The sequence below is a fragment of the Prionailurus bengalensis genome, chromosome D1, assembly GCF_016509475.1.
Source record: "Prionailurus bengalensis isolate Pbe53 chromosome D1, Fcat_Pben_1.1_paternal_pri, whole genome shotgun sequence".
Lineage (NCBI taxonomy): Eukaryota > Metazoa > Chordata > Mammalia > Carnivora > Felidae > Prionailurus > Prionailurus bengalensis.
In genome coordinates this window covers 74773460-74796208 of record NC_057346.1, presented here as the reverse complement: position 1 = coordinate 74796208, position 22749 = coordinate 74773460, and the positions used below count along the sequence as shown (strand labels likewise).

General features: G+C 38.6%; 2 protein-coding genes across 4 annotated transcripts in view; one reads left to right on the top strand and one right to left on the bottom strand.

The window, feature by feature from the left end:
• The window catches only part of GTF2H1 (general transcription factor IIH subunit 1), a 37215-nt gene extending 14968 nt beyond the window's left edge, over positions 1–22247 (bottom strand). Inside the window, exons 1-9 of the mRNA XM_043582378.1 lie at positions 21974–22247; positions 13160–13328; positions 10232–10424; positions 9291–9456; positions 7585–7678; positions 5991–6140; positions 5778–5857; positions 1572–1699; positions 1375–1462 (exon numbers count right to left, since the gene is read on the bottom strand). Coding sequence (XP_043438313.1) covers positions 1375–1462; positions 1572–1699; positions 5778–5857; positions 5991–6140; positions 7585–7678; positions 9291–9456; positions 10232–10424; positions 13160–13313 — 1053 coding nt within the window. The 5' untranslated portion in view covers positions 13314–13328; positions 21974–22247. The remainder of the gene's footprint in view (positions 1–1374; positions 1463–1571; positions 1700–5777; positions 5858–5990; positions 6141–7584; positions 7679–9290; positions 9457–10231; positions 10425–13159; positions 13329–21973) is intronic.
• Positions 22248–22422: 175 nt separating this feature from the next.
• The window catches only part of HPS5 (HPS5 biogenesis of lysosomal organelles complex 2 subunit 2), a 43621-nt gene continuing 43294 nt past the window's right edge, over positions 22423–22749 (top strand). For all 3 annotated transcript variants that reach the window (XR_006297565.1, XM_043582376.1, XM_043582375.1), the window contains exon 1: positions 22423–22607. The gene's annotated coding sequence lies outside the window, so the exon portion shown is untranslated. The remainder of the gene's footprint in view (positions 22608–22749) is intronic.

The following is a 22749-nucleotide window of genomic DNA, read 5'->3' as shown; positions in this document are numbered from 1 at the left end:
AGAGAGAGGGAGACAAATCCTAAGCATACTCCACAGTGTCAGCACAGAGCCCGATGCAGGGCTTGAATTCACACAACGGGCGATCATGACCTGAATCAAAGTCAAGAGTCAGACGCTCGACCAACTGAGCCACCCAGGCAACCCACAATTACTATACCTTATTTTGAAATTGTTCTTTTGATTTCGTCTTCCCTATAGACACTGAACGCTGAGAATAAGAACTGTTAAATTCATTTTTGTTTCCCACCCCTTAGTATTTTAGGCAACTCAAAAATGGTTTCTTGGGTGCCTGGGTGGCTCAGTCAGTTGAGCCTCTGACTCTTGATTCTGGATCAGGTCATGATCTCATGGTTCGTGAGATCAAGCCCTACGTTTGGCTCTGCACTGAAAGCATGGAGCCTGCTTGGGATTCTCTCTCTCTGTCCCTCTCTCATGCATGTACGTACTCTCTCTCTCAAAATAAACAATTAAAAAAATTGGTGTCTTTAATTTTTTTATGAACTACACTACTGTTATGGTAAATGTGAACTCCTTTCAATTCAGTAGGTCATGAATCTTTTTCAAGTTATTCATGGCTGCATCAATCTACATTGTTTGGACACACCACAGATAGTATCAGGATATTTGCTATTTTCTCTATTATAGTACTGTAATGAATATTTATATCTAAATCTTTGCACATCTTTACCTTTTTAAATAAGTGTCCAAAATGAAATGCTGTCCCAAAATGGACAGGGCAATAAACCTTTAAAATTTTTATATTGCCTAATTGCCCTCTAAGAAAACTTTATCATATTCATTTTTTGTAATTGGGAAGGAACTTTAAAAAACTGAAAGAGTAGTCTGGCAAAGTTGCAAAGAAAGAAGAAATATGGAAGTAGACAATTGTGTCCTTATTCTCTCATAGCCCTAAATGATTTCTTCAATATCTAACGAGAACACATTTCTAGTTCTGAAATATATAAGCTCTTAATATATAAGAGCTTAATATATAAGAGCTCTAGCTCTTAATATAAGGCCCAAACCCTATCTTCTAAAATCATATACACAGACCTTTAGTTTTCATTCTTGTCATATTGCCTTTGTTGATACTCTTGCCCACAACACAAACTGTATGTGTAGATGTGAAGGAAAAAAAGAGAAGAAAGCCAATAAAAACAGTGAATAGACAGGAGTTCATGGAAAGGTGGCTGGCAAGTTAAAACCAAGAAAGTGTTCCTTTAAGTGTGCTATAACTTATGCCAAACACCTAATGTCTCGACCAGAAGAACTGAGTCATTTTAAATAATCAAGGATCAACATAAAGTACTAGTAAGTTATACAAGGTTTCTGGAGAAACCTGAGTTCTAAACGTTCCACACTTTTTACTCATACCCTTTTGACTGCTGGTTGGAAGCAATCTGCATCTCCAGAATTTCCATCAATGCTGCTGGGCTCACCATTTTGTTCATTTTGTGCTTCTCTTAAAACAAAGTGGGAAAAATGTTAAAAATCACAAGCAGAGCAACAATACAACTCCATCTGGCTATCTTGAAAAGTCCAGTTATTGAACCTTTGCATGTATACTTAACTGTTTCCTGAGACCTGCTGCCAGGACCATGGCACTGTGATGGTTAAACCTCTTGATGATGGCAGCATTACTATTCTCCTTTATGGATTTGGAATTAGAAGCAGATGGCACAGAAGAAATGCCATAGCCCTAGGAGAAATAATTTAGAGGATTAAAATTCAAAATAAAATTCTAGTTTTCTTACCCATTATGAGAGATACGCTAGCTGAAAAAATTGGATGATGGGACTTCATTAATTCTGAGAATTACTTAATTTTTACAGGTAAACATTTAAAAATAAGTTACAGATTAAAAATACAACATATTCCTTCTGGCTTCACAAAAATAATCTTAACCTTAAACCATGCATTTGTTATTAAGATTTTATTTTTAAAAGTAATCTCTACACCCAATGTGGGGCTCAAAGTTGTTCACATCCTTTAGATCAAGAGTTGCATGCTCTACCGAGTCAGCCAGGTGCCTCGAAACATGCATTTTTTAAAGACCAGCTTTAGATATAGCTAGCAAAATATTAAATGAAATAATAGAATATGGTAGGGGAAAAAAAAGCATGGACTTTGGAGTCAGATAGATATGTTTTCAAATTCTGGCTTTATAACTTTGCTAGTATTAGTGTAAGCAAGTCTAAGCTATGTAAAATGAGATACTGGAGAAATAGATATTTTCAAACATGTATTGAGTTTATGCTATGTGCTAGGCCCTATAGACAGAAACTTAATAAGATCTTGTGCCAAAGGAGCCAGTATAGTAGTTAGTGGGATGCTGGGCTGTAAGTGTACACGTAGTTAAAACTTCTATGATGTGCTGTAATAGAAGAAGTAGCCAATCCCACTGGAGGAGAGCAGAGGTAGATTCAAAAAAGCTTCAAGAAGCACCATAAGTTGAATAAGTGCTTGCAAGCCAGACATAGAGACAATGATATTTTAGGGAGAAAAATCTGCTTAAACAAAGGTACAGAAGCAACAGAATACAGGAGTTTTTTTCTGTATTGCAGTACACTTGGAATGAAGGGTGGGCCAGGGATTGGTAAGACATAAGACTAAAGATGTAAAAGAAAAATCACAAAAAGACTCATATACCATTCATTCATTTATCAAATAATTACTGAGTGCCTAATACATGCCATGTATGGGTGACAAGCCAATACAACAAGAAGAGTCACCCTCTGACAAGATAAAAAGATCAATTTTGAAAATGACTGATGGTATGAAAAAAATAAAGAGGGGTGGCATGATATAGTGACTAGATGGAGAGGAGGAGCTACTTTAGATAGACAGGTTAGGAAAGGTCTCTCTTGAAGAAGTAGCATTTGAACAGATGTCTAAAAGATGAGTAGAAGCTAGTTAGGTGGAAGAGCAGGGAGGAGAAACAGTAAGTGCAAAGACCCTGAGGTAGAAAAAGCTTGGAACAGACCTGAAAGAAGGTGTGGCCCAAAGTGAGATAGAAGCAGACAGAGTCCAAGTCAAGAAGAGCCTTGTAGGAGTTTTGAGTTTTATTTTAATTTCAATGAGAATCCATCAAAGAGTTTTACACAGGAAACTATTATGATCTGATTTATAACTCTTACTGCTAGGGGAGAATAAATTATAGGGAAAAACAGTGGAAATAGGAATACCAATTAGGAGGCTAACACAAGCAATCAAGACAAAAATGGTGGTAGCCTAATAGTGAGGGTGTAAGGGTGCAGATGGACAGATGTAGACAAATCAGAGATGTTTTGTAGAGGACTTACTGATGAACTGAGTTTTGGAGGTGAAGGAAGGGAAGGAATCAAGGAGACTCCCAGGTTTTGGCTTGAGCAACTGTGTCTATGGCAATGTTTTGTTTTGTTTTTTTACTGAGATGGGAAAGACTCAGAAAGAAACAGATATATGAGGAATAAAAGGTTCCAGTTTGGACATGCTATGCTGAGATGTCTGAAATATCTACGTGAAGATATCAAGTAAACAGGCAGATGTATGATTTTGGGAGTTCTGGGGTTAGAGAGACCACAGCTACCTGGGATTCATCATTTCATATTCATCATCATCAATATTAGTATTCAAAGCAATGGAATGAAGAGAATGTATTCAGAAGGTGGCCCAAGGCCATACCTAGGACAGTTATAACACCTAGAGGATGAAAGAAAAAGGCACCAAAGGAAAAAGTGAATCAACCAAGATCTCTATTAAGGGGTTTGGTTATATATATGTTTACATATCCATACAATCAAATATTGTACAGCACTAAAAACAGAAATTATAGTAACACCTATTATTTGTTGAGTACTCACTGTGTACCACACTCTTTTAACTCTTGTAGCAATCCCATAAAGTCCGCACTTTTTTTGTTTTGCATTTTTTCCAGAGATATAATTGACATGTAACATTTTAGACGTTAAAGGTATAAATGTGTTGATTTGATACTTACGTGCTCCAACATGATACCCTACAGCTAACTAACATCTCTATCATGTCACATACTTATTTTTTGTTGCGAGGTAAGGGCAATTAAGATGCAGCAACTCTGAAGTTTATAACACAGCACTGTTGACTCCGCTGTGCATTAGATATCTAAAACTTATTTATCTACTAGTGGCAAGCTGATACCCTTAAACAACATCTCAACTTTCCTACTCCCTACTAAGATCAGTACTATTAACCTCATTTTATAAGAAAACTGGGCTTGAGGGCAGGGGGAAGCACTAAAATCTTTTCCCCATATTAAGCTTCATTTTTTTCGGGATGACTTCAGAGGGTCATATTTTAATGTGCTGAAATTCAGCAAGGAAGTGCCTGAATGTGGAGAATTACCAAGAAAACTAAATTTCATTAAGGAAATGACTTATCTGGGCACCAAGGGTTATTTTCTGTTAATTTATAATCTAGACTGTAGGTCAAAATTTTAACATTAGTTTCCTCACTTGGAGAGTACATACATGAAAATAAAGGAAAAAGTTAAGAAAAATAAGATAGGAAGGTATAAGCATGTGTATATGGCCAGCAGAAGAGAAACCAAAAAAAAGGTAAGAAAATGAAAATGTAAGTGTGAAGAGAATACCTGAGGAAGGCAGGTTCCTACCCTAGAAGATACAAACAGGAATGGAATTTACCCTAATCAGAAGGGATCATATCTCTCTCCATGACTGGATAAATCTGTAAGTCTGGAGACACGATGCAGGGGTAGGTAGCTCACACTTGATGGTCTAGTTGTTGAAACATATTGGAGCTAGCATAGGGTAAGGGTCATGAGTGTGTTCAAGGTCTGCCAAATAGTGGGCTATGGAAAAATGCTTGTTATCTTTTCTTCATCTACTAATATTTATCCACATTCTTTAGATTAATGTCAGCTAGAGCATAAAGCTGGACTCACAAATACATGTTAAGCCTTCACATTATTACCTAGAGAATTGCTATGTGGAAGCTAGAAAATTCTTTTATTTTTTATTTTTTTATTTTTTTTTAAGTTTACTTAATTTTGAGAGAGAGAGAGAGAGAGTACAAATGGGAGAGAGGCAGAGAGAGAGGGAGACACAGAATCTGAAGCAGGCTCCAGGCTCTGAGCTGCCAGAACACAGCCTGATGCGGGCTTGAACCCACAAACCATGAGATCATGACCTGGGCTGAAGTCCAACACTCAACCGACTAAAATTCTGTTACAAAAGTTTTAGCAACGCCTATAAGTTCAATTCTCCAAGGCAATTTTAATAGCAAACAGTGCTACTAAGAAGCACTTCTGATAAATCACTCCAAATAACAGCACTTTGTGTATTTTATTCTCAGAAGTGGAATATCTACACTGAAGGCAATTTTTAAACTAGTTGAAACTAGGAAGACTGTTTTTTCTCATAAATTCTTTTTTTAACTAAAATTTATGGGGCACCTGGGCAGCTCAGCCAGTTAAGCGTCTGACTTCGGCTCAGGTCATGATCTCACAGTTCGTGGGTTCGAGCCCTACATCGGGCTCTGTGCTGACAGTTCAGAGGCCGGAGCCTGCCTTGGATTCTGTGTCTCCCTCTCTCTCTGCTCCTACCTCATTCATGCTCTGTCTCTATCTCTCAAAAATAAACAAAAGTTAAAAAAAAAATTAAAATTTGTTTGTTTTGTTTTTTAGTAGGCTCTATGCCCAATGTGGGGCTCAAATTCACAACCCCTAGATCAAGAGTTGCATGCTCTACCAACTGAGCCAGCCAGGCACCCCTCTCATAAATTCTTTTGGTACTGCTTACCTCATCTAATGGTTTATCTTCCAAAGCTGTCAAGTCAAGCAGTGGGTTTTTTACTCCTAGTGAAACCATGGTTTTTAACCCTACAAAATCAATGAAATAAAAGTTGGTCAAGTCTTACCTTTCTCAAAAATAAAAACAGTCATTAACAGCACTATAACTAGAGGACTAGAGAACAGCAAATTAAATTTTAGCATGTGAGGGATAAGCAGTTACCTTTTTCATCTATTTTGGCACATTCTGCAAAGAGGTCTTTTGACCCTGTATTCAGCCGGTCCCTGTGAAAATAATGGGACTGAAAAAAACGTGTCCAAAATTCCTTTTCTGTCATGTTGTGGGGAACATTTTCTGCATATTTCATTTTTACTGTGGAAAAAAACCGTAATAGTTACATAGAGAGTTTCCATTTCTTAAAACTTCTTAAATTAGTTGAAATACAGAATAGCAAAAACTAGATTACTAAACTGCTCAACTTTACATACCATATATAATAATCTAATTGTAAATTTGAAATATAACTTGAGAGACTAGGTGAGGCACTCGCTACCTGTATAAATCTTAACCAATTACAAACGAAACCTTATTTTGCACCAAAAGAATTAACGAGTTTCAAAGTTTCAGTAGAAATACCAAGAATCAATACCCACTAGGACTATCAGTTCAGCACACCCCAGAAGCTCACAATCCAATGAGCAAAGAGGTTAAGAGTATGGTCTCTTGAGCCAGAGAGTCTGGGTTTGAAATTCTAGGTCTGCCACTTACTATCTATGTGACCTTGTGTAAATTACTTAATCTTTCTCCATCTCGGTTTCCTCATCTGTCCTATGAGGGTATTAACACTGCGTACTTCATAGGGTTACTTGTGATGACTAAATGACTTAATATATATCAAAGCCTCGGAATGGTGTCTGGTATGTAATATGCACTATAGAATTACATTCTTATCAGAAAGATATAAAAATTACAACGTGATAACTTGTTGAGGCAGACACAAGCCCCTACAGAAGCAAAGGGGAGATGTATACCTGCCCAAAGAAGTCAGGATTTTATAGAGGTGGTAGTGAGGCAATACTTGAGTTGAATCCCATGGGGGAGTTATGTTTCTGAAGGACTAACGGGGCACAGTGAGGAAGTGAGAAGAGAGAACAGCATATGCTTTGAGACAGAACTGTTTGCTCAGCAGAATGACTAAAGTGGTGGGGCTTGCAACCTCAGCTGCACACCTTCAATTAATAAAGCTGGGATCAAGTCATTTATACTTTTAAGATGGTTTCTGCAAGGGTAATGATTTGTGGGTTAGAAAGGTCACTTTGGAGGCAGCATGATGATGGATCTGAGTTAGTGTTGTAGAAACTATGTACTGATACCTCTGGAGCAGGCCATCTTGTGCAGGTTTGCTGAAGGGTAAATAGAGTTTAAGAACCACTGATGGAAGAATGGAAAAATCATCATACCAATGAACTGATGACAGCACATTATATACTAAGCCCTTAGTAAGTACTATATGTCAGACGTTGGGTAAGCACTTCACGCTTATTTTATTGCACTTCATCAGGAATAAAGGTAAAGCTTTCTTTCTTTTAAACTAACAACTTTGACTTTTAATAATGGAAACAATTTGCCATTCCAGAATCAACTGTAGGGAAGAAAAATCTCCCCTAAAACAATAAACTCAATAAAATCGTAAGTACTGTAACTTTTTTACTTTGGCTATTTAAAATGCTCCCTTGCAATACTTGTTTTTCACTTAAGTATTATTACTGAATTCATCCAAATATTTCTACTATGCAGAAAGACTGATTCTTCTTACCTGCTGGATAGGTCCTAAATATGGACTCAATGATATCAGAGGTTAAATTGTATCTCAGACCATTACATCCATCTGTTTGGGGCCGGACATCAGCCTAAAATACAGACCACACGTATATATTTACTAGAATATTGAGGGAAGACGTGTAAACATATAATAGACACTGGACAAAGGTGGAAAAATAGACTTTCTGAATAAACTAGAGAGACAGAAATACGTCCCTCACCTTTATTTTTGGCATAGAGATAGGGCTCAAAGCCTGGCTTGGTTTCACATAGTCTTACTGATGTGAAATCGGTTTCCTTGAAAATTCAACATGGTCAAATAGGTATGTGTACGTGTGGCCAAAGGAAAATAGCTAGTGGAGCTTTAACATAACACTTGTACAGTTACCAAAACAACTGTAAACCTTGGTTACTAAATAAATAAGCAAATATTATCTGATTGGTTTTTCTTTTTTTTACTATTTTATTTTTTATTTTTTTTAATATGAAATTTATTGTCAAATTGGTTTCCATACAACACCCAGTGCTCATCCCAACAGTTGCCCTCCTTAATGTCCATCACTCACTTTCCCCTCCTTCCCACCCCCCATCAACCCTCAGTGTATTCTCAGTTTTTTTAAGAGTCTCGGGGCGTCTGGGTGGCGCAGTCGGTTAAGCGTCCGACTTCAGCCAGGTCACGATCTCGCGGTCTGTCAGTTCGAGCCCCGCGTCAGGCTCTGGGCTGATGGCTCAGAGGCTGGAGCCTGTTTCCGATTCTGGGTCTCCCTCTTTCTCTGCCCCTCCCCCGTTCATGCTCTGTCTCTTTCTGTCCCAAAAATAAGTAAACGTTGAAAAAAAAATTTTTTTTAAGAGTCTCTTATGGTCTGACTGGTTTCTTTAGGAAAGGCCTCGTTCATTCAATTTACTACTAAGTGCCCAGAAAGAAGCTAAACGTATAAGTGGTACTCAAATTCTTGTTAAATGCATAAACACTGCTTTGGTTCCACCAAAGTATAGACTAAATGAATCCCATTTTCTAATTCCACAGGTAGGGTATTCTCAATCTTTCACTAAAATACATTTTACACGTCTTTTTCTGTCATACCATGGTCATTCCACATTTAACTCTGCATTTATGTATATAGCAATCATAAAATAAAGTATCAGAAAGCCCTAACTTTAAAAGAATTTGGGGAAACAAGTATTAGTCCAATTGCTAAAAGATTCTCTTTTATTAAACTTCGCTTAATTTCCAGCATATTAGGGTCAAGTCCAAAAACCAAAAAAAGTTAACTGGCAAGAAGAAGCATCTATTTAAAAAAAAATTTTTTTTGACGTTTATTCATTTTTGAGAGAGACAGAGTGTGAGTGGGAGAGGGGCAGAGACAGAGAGGGAGGGAGATGCAGAACACAAAGCAGGCTCCAGGCTCTGCACTGTCAGCAGAGAGCTTGACGCAGGATTGGAACTCTTGAACCGCGAGATCATGAGCCGAGCCAAAGTCGGACACTTAACCGACTGAGCCACCCAGGGGCCACAAGAAGCATCCATTTAAAAAATACTGCATCTATTTTTAAAATACTTTAGAATACCATGGATACCAAAGTAACTACTGATTTGCTTTAAGGAAATGCTAAGTTTTACAAAAAAAAATGGCATTGCTAACACATATATCAGAGTTTTCTTTTTTTTTTTTCCTTCAGAAATCTAGAAGGGTCACATACCAGAAATGCTGCAGAAATGCCAACATCCTGCTTATGATTGGATGTAGAAGAACTCTCTGTCGCATTTATATTTAAACGATTGGCCCAGAATTCCTCAGCACTGATCACTTGACTCACAACAAGGTCTTTATAAAGCTGAAACAAAACAGGATCTTCTTGCAGCATTCTGGTGATAGAATATATTGAATATATTGAACTTCTAGAATAAAACACCATTTATGTTAACACTTTAAAAAAACTTAAAAAAAAAAAGGACTTTAACAACACAAAACAGTGAGATCCACAACTTTCATTTTATGATGATGGAGCAGCAGAGGTCATTTAGTTCATCTCTTAATAATTCAAACTAAAAAAAAGAAAACTTTTGGAGAAACAAATGAAGATAAATGGAAGTAAGTCTGAAGAAGCAAAGCCTAAATTTTCTGAGGGTTATTGGTGTTATTCATCTCAATATCCCAGTGATACAATGGTCACTATGTCTGTATTTGTATTGTACTGTATTCTCTTTTATAAATAAATATGAAAGGGAAAGAGAAAAGGTATGCTTGTGATTTTCTGGACACTAATTTTTCACGGTGATAAGCACTTGGAGACTTAAGCATGGATGGCCTGGAAAATACTGGCAATGGAGTAATTCACCTTATCAGAAATTCTCATTACTTTACATGCTTTCACAACTTTTTTTACAGCGTGATTTTTCAGGTTTCTCATTCACAAACACATTCATAATAGTTCAGTGTCTTCTCTGTGACGGAGAACTGGGAGAAGGAATTAAAGGACTTTGGCACCTCTGAATCTCAGTTCTGTTCCTCACCCGATTATTAGAGTTGAGGCAGTTAATTTAATGTAGCACAAGGGTTAAGACTTAACAGCTGTTACTCTACTACGAGACTGGAGAGAATCTAGTGTCCCTTCAAAAGGCTATTCTTTTCCTCCTTCACCTGTTTTTCTCTTCCAGTTCTTTATTTGCTTTCCTCTTGAATTTGGGCAGCAGCTGCTGAAGAAGGTCTTTCACTGCATCTCGCTCTTTCACAGCTGTGCTTTCATTGGAAAAATGGAAGTTAGTTGTGTCCCCTGCATGCAACACCAGCTGAAGTTGAATTTTAGCTTTTCCTTCTGGACTAATTTTCTGGCCTAAAAAGAAACATGAGACAAATTAGATGAGGACACCCACACTGTGGAAATCGTTCTACAATACACCATTTCTCCTCCCAAGAAGATTCAGAATTCCTTTGGGCTTTAGCTGCCCTGTTCCAATCTTAATGCTTTTGCAGAAATGAACTCTTCTCAAATAATCCCATATAATCAGAGCATAGTTTAACAAATTCACCGCTAACACTCTGCTTCCTTCTTCAGCACCCTCTTTGTGTGGCACTTCTCACCCACTGCTTCCATCGCCAGATATTAAAGGGCTTTTGTTTCCACTCAACTGGGGAAAATCTCCAAATAGCCAACTAGGAGTCCTGACCGTGAACAGCTACCTCCAATCATCATTATCATAAATAAAATGATTTGTCCTAATTCAAAAAGCTCCAAATCACAGCCCATGTCTTACTAACTGCAAAGAAGAATATATAATTTTACATTTGAGAGATCTGGTGTCATCACTTCAACCAAGTGATCAAACTTTATCTCATCCAGAGTTGGACAACCTGACACTCCAGGCTTTCTCAGGGAATAGAATAGTAAGACCACCACCTATGTGTTGTTCTTGCTGCAAATGTTTAACTTGAGTATAATCAAGCCTGTAAACTTTTCAGTTTATAAGAAACACAAGTATGCATGAAAATAATTTTCAAAAACCTTGAGAGGATAAGCAGACATAATCAGAATGTATGATATTTGACAAGTCTATAAAGACTGAAGGTACTACAACTACATATATGAACCCAGACTGGATAGGGTTTAAAAAAAATCATTACTACAAAAGAACATTACTGGGACAACTGGGGATGTAACAATGTCTTGGATGTTTACTATTAAAATTTTCTCAGTGTGAAATATTACAAAGCAGAGTGTATGCACCCGTAAGTCAGATATATTATATAGTATGCATTGTACCATTCTTAAAATTTTTCTGTAACTTTGAAAATTTTCATAATAAATAGATGTTGGGAACCTCAAAATACATCCACATTATAGACAACTTGTACTCTTAAAGAGTGGGCCTCATGGCAACAGTAGTCCTTGTCTTCCACAGAGGGAGAGGGATGGAGGGGTTCTGTCTCATGAAATGGGAGACTCATGACAGTGTGAACATGCTGCCTAGAGCTCATGGTCCAAACCACCTACTAATCCCTAAACAAACTTTTTCAATCAAGATGCTGCTTCCAGACCAACAGTCTAGATGCAATATCTAACTACCAAAAGCAGCAATACGGAGCAATGTAGGCAGTCAGCCAGCCTATTGTGGCTTTCCATTTCTCCAAAACAAACCATCACTCCTTTTCATGCATCTTTTCTCAGTTACTGCTGTAGCCTTGCTCTAGCTTGGCTCTTGCCTCTAAGAGGTCTATTTCTGAAGTTTTGTAATTAGCTAACCTAACTGCTGATTTTCACCTTAGTAATTTATTACTGATAATTTTCAATGGCTTCTTTCAGAAATGGGCTTTATTTCAAATATTCAACTTAAAATGAATACTGATCTGGTGCAGATCTAGATTTGAGTATGTGCTCTCCTTCCCAATAACAGAATTATCAAGAAATAGGAGAAGGGTATATTCTTTATTGTACGTTGTGGGTATCACAATGAGTGCATGTTTTACAGAGCTACAGGACCAACTTCCTGTTGAAGAGAAATGATAACAGAGGAAGTTCCTAATTTATGAGTCTCTTCTGGTACAAACGTTAGTTTGTAAGAGTACTATGAGGAACTTGGTGAGTCACTTTTCCACAGAAACAAAGTTTAAAAAGGAGGTAATATTACCAGAATAGCGGACAAAAGACCAGACAGCTTAGGCAGTACTTAACTATGATGAATTTCAAAGAGTATTTCCTTTTGAAAGTAAAAATTCTAAATTGTTTCAGTGAAAATGGATGAAAATCTTGGTCATTTCCAGTAGCAAAGTTGAGGTAAGTCCTTAGGGCAACTCTTCACACACAAAGGACATTTACAAATCTAGCACCTGCAAGGTGAAGAGTGTCTTATTTTTTGAGGTATCACATTCCTTGAAATCTACGTAAGATTTTATCTTGGAGAAGAATTTTATATCCAAGAAAATAAATGAATCCATATTAAGGTCACAGTTCAGATACCACAATTTTTAAGGATACTGCGCTCTGTATTTCTCCCATCTATATCCAATAAAAAATTGAGTCTATCTTCTCAACAGACAACGGCCACATAACCAAAGACTAACTACACAACTTGTTTAACAATACAATTTCGTTAAAGGGCAATCTGGCATCAACCAACATTTTAAATGCATGAACCATCTGAATCAGTAAATCCACTGCAGGGATGTATCCCACATATACAACCTCACAAAGATATTAGTACACAGACCTATACTGCAATACTGTTTGCAATAAAAAGAATTCTGAAAACTTCCTAACTGTCCTTCAAGGAAACTGATTAAATTATGATTCTATATCCATTCAGTGGAATATTATGCAACTCTTAAAAATGGCGACGTGTGGAGACTTTTACATGATGTAGATTCACATGTGTAAAACTATATAAACTTTTATTATTATAAAGTGGGAAAGGCGGGTTACAGAATAACATACGTTCAACGATCCCACTTTAACATTTCCATACAACTGGTTTTTTGGACACTATAATGAAAAAATCCACAAAGATCATATAAGCAATCTTCCTATAAAATTATTAGCAAATGTTACATCAGGCTTTAGTATAGCTGACTTACATTTAATATCTGCATACATATGGCTGATTGTAAATCTATCTTTGCCTTCAGGTGCCCAAGCAATCCTTTCTGCCATGAGGTATAAAGCTCCATCTTGCTTCTTTTGACGCACCTTCTTTACAATTAGCAAAACTTCTTCAGATGAAGTTGCCATGATGCCTAGAAAGTGCTAAGAGAGACAAAAGATTTCACATCTCAATTAGAATCAAATTTGTTGACTTTTGGAGTCCTTTCCAAATTAAAAAAAAAAAGGTTTTAACATTTATTTATTATTGTGAGACAGAGAGAGACAGATCGTGAGCAGGGGAGGGGCAGAGAGAGAGGGAGACACCGAATCTGAAGCAGGCTCCAGGCTCTGAGCTGCCAGCACAGAGCCCGACACGGGGCTTGAATTCACAAACCGCGAGATCATGCCCTGAGCCGAAGTCGGACGCTTAACTGACTGAGCCACCCAGGCGCCTGAGTCCTTTCCAAATTTAAACCTAAATTGATACTAAGGAAGAAAAAAGTCCCTGATTCAAAGTTGAAGATAAAGTTGTATAGCATTATCCTTTAAAATAAAATTTAATTTGCTCATTATCACAGGTTTGAATTTACACAACAGTTTATGACACTTGGCAGTTTTTAAACCATTTCTACATATTCTAATCAGAGTATTTTCAATTTACTTTAGTTCCTTAGTAATATTCTTAAATCTTAAATGTATGATTTGACTATAAATATGTTGTCTTTAACCTACATTTAAAATTGTAGAACTTTAGGGGCGCCTGGGTGGCTCAGTCGGTTAAGTGGCCGACTTCGGCTCAGGTCATGATCTCGCGGACCGTGAGTTCGAGCCCCGCGCCGGGCTCTGTGCTGACAGCTCAGAGCCTGGAGCCTGTTTCAGATTCTGTGTCTCCCTCTCTCTTTCTGACCCTTCCCTGTTCATGCTCTGTCTCTATCTGTCCCAAAAATAAATAAACGTTAAAAAAAATCATTAAAATTGTAGAACTTTAGAATTACGACACTACTGAATATTTAGTTCAATTTTGTTTCAACTGAAACAACTAAGAGCCACAGGGTTTGTGTGACCTTACCAGAACCACTCTCAGAGCTGAAACCACACCCACATTTCCTGATTCCTGGTCTAAGTTTCTTCCTGTGTACTTTAAAAGAAAACCATTAATACTTAACACCTCATGCAACAATGTGGATGGAACTGGAGTGTAATTATGCCAAGTGAAATCAGAGAAAAATAAATGTATGATGGAATCATATGTGGAATTTAAGAAACAGATGAACATAGAGAAAGGAAAGGAAAAATAGAGAGGGAGGCAAAACATAAGAGACACTTGAATACAGAGAACAAACAGGGATGCTGTAGGGGTGTTGGGTGGGTGGACAGGCTAAACAGGTGATGGGCATTATGGAGGGCACTTCTTGGGATGAGCACCGGGAGTTATAAGTAAGTAATGAATCACTAAATTCTATTCCTGAAATCGTTATTGTATTATATGTTAACTAACTTGGATTTAAATAAAATTTAAAACATTAAAAACAAAATAAAGAAATAAACATTAAAAAAATAATTCTACTTAAAAAAAATTAACACTTCAGATGCTACTTCCCCCACCTTTTAACAATCAAATTGTCTTCAACTGTTCTCCAGGTCTTGGCCAAAGATTCACTTGTACGTGGCTAATTCATTACCTAGGAAACAGCCTTTAGTTACCGCCACCTCCTTCCTCCCCAGTTCTGGGGAATCTTAAATATTCAACTGAAATCTCAGAGGCTTAAGTGTGGCTGCCTGGAATATGAGGCTAAAAGGGAACTTGAAGCTATAAGGGCTTAACAGGAAAGAAGCCATGATTGATGGTGATGTCTGCCATGGGATGAGATGGGAAAAAGTGATAGCACAAATACCCCATATAGGTCATTTCCGGTGAAGTTATGACTAAGATTTTATTCCCAAAGAAATGATTCAAAGTATAATTTTAAAACATTAACTTCTTCAGATATAGTTTAAAATATAATTTTAGAGAAATTTGCATATCTAGATATTTTAAGAATTAAATTTGCCCTGAGAAAACAAGTGAAGTCTTATTGAAACATTTTTCCTGGAGGTTAAAACAAATGGGAACAATGAAATACTGGATCTGCCATTAGTTATTCAAAATAATTGAGGAATGTTTTTTTTGAATTGTTTTTAAATTTACATCCGAGTTAATTAGCATATAGTGCAATAATGATTTCAGGAGTGGAATTGAGTAACACTTCTATTTGGATTAAGTGGGAAAGTAAGCATCAGAAGAATGGCAGGCATTAAAAATAATGGAAACCAGGGGTGCCTGGGTGGCTTAGTCAGTTAAGCATCTGGCTCTTGATTTCAACTCAGGTCATGATCTTGCCATTTGTGATATTGAACCCCGTGTTAACTGGCGTTGACATGTTACATTAGTTTCATGTGTATAACATAGTAATTTGATGAGTCTATATGTTATTTTATGCTCACCACAAGTGTAGCTACAATCAAAAAAGTCATTCAAGCAGGAATTTAGAAACAAAAAATACAAATTAAAAAAAAAAGCAAAATCTTAATTTCTCTGAAGTTGATTTCCTCAATTTTGAGTAGTCAAATATTCCCTTTCATAGGTACCCTTACAGGCTACTCTACCCCAGGAATGGAAAGAAAAATGGTCAATGTGAACACATTTATCCAATAAATGTGTGCTGAGCCAACAAGTCTAGGGTTATCAAAGATGAATGTCTGACAATAATGATTTCTGCTTTCAAAGAGGTTCCAGTTAGCAAGATTATTTGTGTGTCAGTGTATACAACTAAGAACACGTGATGCTCCAAAAGGGAGATAAAAAAATGTTCTGAATTAGGACTCAGAGGCCATTTCTTCACAGAGGATACTTCTTTTACAATAGATTTTTTTAGTGCAAATAAAAAAAAATTGGGGTATAATTAACAAATCACCAAAATACATACATCTTAGGTGGTCTGTTTGATGTATTTTGACAATTGAATACACCCATGCACCGTTACTTGAAATAAGAGAACATTTCCACCACTCCCCCAAATTCCCTCATGTTCCTTTCCATTCAACTCTCTTCCTCTCCCCCTCCAGCAACTATTTTCTGATTTCTATAACCACAGATTAGCTTCTGTGTCTTCTGGGTTTTCACAGAAATGGAATCACGTACTATGTATTCTGTCTCTGGTTTTCCGCCTAATCTGTTTCTCGAAATTCACCATATTATTACATATATCAGTAATTTGGTTTTTTTACACTTAATAAGTTAGTTATGAATTGGGTCTTGAATGAGGATTTTGACAGAGAAAGGGAAATAAGGCATCACAGGCAAAGGGAATGCTTTGGGGCAAAGGCTTGAGACTCTGGGAATGGTAAGTAGTTTGCGCTGGATGTAGTATAAAGTTCATGATAAAGATCAGTGGGCTGTGGAGTTCGGTGGTTAAGATGGAGACAGTGCAGAATGCCACCCTATGTGGTAGACGAGAAAAAACCTCTAAAGACTTTTGAATAGGGCAACAATTTCTATTTTAGGAAATGAATCTGTGGACAGTATGAGAGAGACTTAAGAAAAGGACTAGTAGGGTCTGAACCAGGCTGGTGGCAGCAAGAATGGAGAGGAGGGAACGAGGAGGAATACTGAGGAAGCAGAATAAATAGGTGAGTGCTGAAGGAGGTGTCACAGCTGCTTGCTCACACCCCACTCCTAAGCCCTACTGACACGAGTACAGTGGAACAGGTTTGAAAGTGAAGACAAGGAATTCAGTTCTGGACATGAAGAGTGTGAGGTGCTGTTGAGTCATGCAGATGGAGATTAATTAACTTGTTTTTCACTTGCCACTGAAAACACTTCCTTATGTTGTTTTATAATCTCCAGTTTGGATATCTATAAGACATATATGATAAAGGTTAAAATTCTTAACATACACATAATGCCATCTTTTAAATGATACACTTATTTAATATCCTCCTAAGATTTTCATTAGAGGGTTACTGCTGCTTAAAAAGTTTAAAAACCACTGTTTCAAAACACTATTTAATGATATGAAAAGATACACTGTCAGGTGATCAAAGAAAAAAAAGCTTGTAGTTTGATTCTATATTCTTAAATTAAAAAAAATATCTAAAATGTACTCGAGGCGCCTGGGGTGGCTTGGTCGGTTAAGCGTCTGACTTCGGCTCAGGTCATGATCTCACGGTTTGTGGGATTTAGCCCTGTGTCAGGCTCTGTGCTGACAGCTCAGAGCCTAGAGCCTGCTTTGGATTCTGTCTCCCTCTCTCTCTGTCTCTCCCCCGTTCATGCTGTCTCTCAAAAATAAATAAATCATTAAAACATTTTAAAACATAAATAAAACGTACTCAACGTGGTGAGCCTGACTGGCTCATTTGGTAAAGCATGCAACTCTCGATCTCAGAGTTGTGAGCTCAAGCCCCACGCTGGGTGTAGAACTTACATTTAAAAAAAAAAAAAAAAAAAAGGGCGCCTGGCTGGCTCAGTCGGTTGAGCCTCCGACTTCAGCTCAGGTCACGATCTCACGGTCCGGGAGTTTGAGCCCTACATCGGGCTCTGTGCTGACAGCTCAGAGCCTGGAGCCTGCTTCAGATTCTGTGTCTCCCTCTCTCACTGACCTTTCCCCGTTCATGCTCTGTCTGTCTCAAAAATAAATAAACATTAAAAAAAAAATACTCAATGCCTAGTATGTGCCAGGCACTGGGCTAATTTCTTTATAGGTATTAACTCATTCAGCCCCAGTTAACAATCCTGAGGTAGGTTATTAATCCCATTCTGCAGATAAAGGAAACTGGGTCTAAAAAAAAAAAATCAAGACGCTTTCCCAAAGCATCAAGGAAGTAGCTAGGTTTCAAGGTGGGTCGGTCTGACCTTGGACTTCCACCATGCTATTTTGCAAATACATATGACTTGGAGGAATACACACCCAACTTCACAGTGGTCACTGATGGGTGACAGGATTACAGATGACTTAAATGTTCTTTTTGCTTTCTGGATTATCTATATTTTGTAATGAGAAGAGTAGCATTTTAAAAAATATTTATTAATTTATTTTGAGAGAGAGAGAGAGAGAGAGAGAAAGAGAGACAGAGAGAATCCCAAGCAGGCTTTGTGCTGGTGGCGCAGAGCCTGACATGGGACTTAAACTCTCCAACTGGGGCTTGGACTCTTGAACGGTGAGATCATGACCTGAGTCGAAATCAAGAGTCAGATGCTTAACTGACTGAGCCACCCAGTTGCCCCAAAAAGTAGTTATTTAAAAAGTCTTTCCAAGAGTTTGTTCCCTATTAAACCACAGGCTTATAAGGTAACACAGGAAAGTGTTGCAGGTATTAGTGTGGGTAAGAAAACAATTGTTATTTTCAATTTCTGTAATAAGTGTATATGAATTTATTTTTATTCACTTTAAAAATTTAATGTACAAAAGAAATTTCATATATGTATGGAACTAATTAATACCTTAATATTAATTTTGATATTCATTATAATAAACATTATAGTAACTTAAACAATCTGTATTACTTGAAATTATACTGCATATTATATGAACCACATTTTAGGAAACGTGAATTAAAATCTGAAAGATAGGAGGGGAGGTTTTGTCGACACAGAGAAAGCAGATAATTACAAAACAATTTTAAGTATGTCCATATACGGAGGAAAAGCACTGAAGGGGTTTCCAATTAACTGGGCTTATAAGCACAAATAAAGTATAAGCTTCGGAAAAGAACAGAAAAACTTCGAAGATAGGAAGGTAAGAAAGAAAAGATGAGTGAAGACAGAGAAACTGTAAAACGGAGAGGAAGTTAGATGGAGAGAAAAAGCCACTTGGGAGAACACTGAAAATAAGTCAGGGGTAAGTAACTGAACATTGGAATGACTAGTCAGTGGTCTCATAGCTAACTTGCTTGGCAAATTTCCTTGTTCATCCATAGCACCTCTGTTAATTGTACGAGGACCAGTTTTAGAAAGTTTAACAGAATCAGTGGGGCTATCCTACAGAGCCCTACATGGTTTTCAGATGTTTCTTGAAGATGGCTCCTTGGGTGGCAAAACAATTCTTCTTCCCAGTAGAATTCTAGAAGAGCCACAGAATATTTGTTCATGAAAAATATCAGTTAGTTCCATTTAAACAAATTGACCTGATGAAGATCTAGCTTTACTTAAAAGATTTACATTATGAAATCGTCTGCCACTTCTTTAAATACCAAGATCCTCCAGTAAAGACATTAATTCATTTGCAGTTAAATATTTGCCTGAAGGTAAATGTACATGCTTTGCTCTGAGCCTTTGCACATTCTCCTCCTCCTTTCCTATCACCTGGCTTTTACTCATTTTTTTGTCTACTCTAAGTTTCAAAGTTACTAGGCAAGACCTTCCATTCTTTTCTTGATAGCACTTACCACAACTATAATTAATTTTTAAAGTAGTTCTTTGAATGTCTGTCTCCCCTGACAGACTGCAAGCTTCATAAAGGGAAGAGGATGCATGTGTTGTATTCACTGCAATACAGCACCCAGCAGCATATTTAGCCCATAGGAAGAGTCCAATAAACATCTGTGATTATCTATTTAAGATATTTGGTGTTAAAAGAACACCATCCTGGTAAGATACATAAGACACCTTCGTACATATATCCTTGGCTAAACTCCAGGAAGCATTATAGCTCTCTACTCAGAGATCACAGTATCATTCCTCAGGGATTCCAATAACTGGGTTTTAAGGAAACAGGGATAGGAAAAATTTCAAACTATTCAACAGAAATCTTTAAATTGCATTTCTCTTCTAATATGCACAGATAAATGGGGCAGAAATAAGGACAACAAGTGAACTATAAACTCCCCATCACCCTCTAAAAGGAGGATTATTAGAGAGAGCTGCTGTATCTGCCAGGATACAAAATGGAGATCTGGAATGCTGCTTGCTATGAGGCAATCCAAAAAAATTTTAACAATCCAGCATTACAGAGAACAGGACCTTGGAAGTATGTAAAAAGTGACCAAAATTTACCATTTCAATGAAAGTTACACACACAATGAAGCTATTAAGGGGAGTAACTGATGTAGCAATTTTAAGACCAAGCACTTTTTCATTTTTACAGCAGTGCAGGGAGAGGCAGAAGGAGGAAAATGCGACAGACACAAGACAGAACGAAATGTATGCTCATATTCACTAATAAATACTGCATGCTGACAAGAGTATAATATCCAAATCAAGAGAAGAGCAATCAGTCTGTAATCAAAGTGGGGAAGGGAGGGACTTACTAGTTATTAGCTGGACGCCAGATACTGCCACACTAAAGGCAAGCTAAGAGAGAAAAGAGGAAGGGCACAAGGGACCTCCTCCAGCAGTATCCATGAGGTAGAAACACTGGTCAAAATGCTAGGAAAGCTCAATGGTAGGGGAAAAACCTAGCAGCACAGAAAAGTAAGGCTAAAAGGTGGAAAGATTAAGCAGCAGGGAGAAGACATATGCCTCGAGGGCAGTATGTGCAGGAAGGTGATCATTTGGTTTATTAAACCGATTCCTCTCTGCACCAATCTTCCTAGTATTTTTAAAGAGCCCTCTCTGCATTTGCATGAATAATTTTTTTACAGTTGCACTACCATATATATTTAATATCACCTAGGAGAAACTCAAACTTTCAATCTGCTGTTAAATGTCAGCTGAGCGAGGGTAAAGGACAGGTTTAATAGCCCCAAATTATTTCTCCCTCCTTCCCAAATGAGGGATTTAGGTCTGCTAAAAGGTACAAAGTTCTCTCCAGAGTCCATTCCTTCTGCAAGCCATAGGCCTGATACTAGAGATTATCTTCTTTTCTGTCGTGACTTCTCCATCTCCTTTGTTCTACTTTTGACTTTAAAAAGCTATGTTAGGATTGGCAATTTTGGCTTATTTACCAAAGCCCAGTTCAGTGGTTTTCAAACTGTGTTCCAACAGGGGAGGCCGACTGGGTGGGGCTCGGCACTCCCAAATTCAATTCCATCAGAGCATGCTGTTTTGTATAACGGAGTTCCCAGTAAGAATTAGTGGGGAGAAATTGTTCCACTCCTTTATGGAGTTAATACTTACTACAGTGTGTATTTCAAACCACTCAGTTTTTGTATGTTTTTCACATTGTCTTCTAATGGGCTAACGATTAAGTTTCTGGATCTTTTCCCTCTCCGCAACCATACAGACCCCAAAATGAGTGTTTAAGAATCAATGGAACACACTGCCTTAGTCGACTTAGTCTTAGAACACTGGGGCTTTATAAAATAATTACATATTTCCATAGGTTAGTGGTCTATTTTTCATCATTACAAGACAATCAAATTGGGCAAGGACCAAAGCCCGGGTGTGGATTGGCACATGTGTTAAGAAGCTTTTAGGAAGCCGTAGAATTGACAGGTCAAGCAAAAGATATGTGGACACTACAGTGAAAGGTGTTCTCCTACAGAAACCGAAAGACTTACGAGCACATTTCCTAACGGGAAGGGCTCCTCTGTCACTCAGAGGCCTCCACGTCCTTCATTCTCAAAAGCTAAGTCTAACCCTTGCTTTGGGGAAATCTTCGAGTCCCTGCTCTTAGTAAAGGGGCAGACTTCCTATAGGCCAGCAGATTAGGGGTCGCCTATTCCTCGCTTCAGGACAATAAAAGGCTACCGAGATGGCAGGCGTAGGAGCTGTGGCGACGGCAACAGGGACACTGGGAAAAAGGGCAGAATCCGCGCCGTCCAGCGGCCCCCAGGCCTGTCAGCTCCTCACCCACCCTCCCACCCGCCCCCATTCTTCGGTCTAAACTTACCAAGTGAGAGCTACGGCCCTGGACAGGGAGTAACTGGGCTGGGTCGGGTCGAGTTCCGCTGCGCTTCTTAGAGACGCTGCCGGGAAGAGGCTGAAACCCAGTAGCCACCACCGTCGCCACCGCCTCTGTTACTGGGGGGTCTCGCCTCCATCGCTGGCTGCGAGGACTCTGAGGGCACGTGACCGGAAGTACCAAGGCGGGCCTGCCGGGCACGTGACCCAGAGCGCGGCCGCCATGACACCTTCCGCTAGTTCCCTCCCTCCCCCGCCGGTTCCCGCCTGTTTCATTTCCTTTCGCCGGCTTCAAGCTGTGAAGGGTCCCAGGATCCTGGCTGGCTCACCCCTTTGGCCTAACGCTCCTCCGGTCTCCGACGGCGCTGTGTCTTCGGCCAGCAGCAGCCCGCTGACCGCAGGCCGCAGAGAGCGTAATTGCGACCGCGGCCGGAGGGGGAGGGACCACGCGCAAGCAGGGGGCGTAACCCGTCACGTGACAAGGAAGTGCCGTTAATAGCGGTGTCCCTGCGTCCCCGTCGCTTCTGGATGACGTAAACGCGGGAGGGGAGGTACGGAAGGGGGGAAAGACTCTCCGGTATCGTTCTTAGTTGCTCGTTGAGTGTACGGCTTTTAGTTGCTCGGTGAGTGTCCCAGCGGCCATCCGTGAGAGAGGGTCTGATCTATTGAGAATTGGGGGTTTCCGGCCTTGGAAGTGGTGGAGCGGAGCCGAGACCTCTGGGCTGCTGGTCTGTGAGCCTGGCTTGGAAAACATAGTTACCGAAG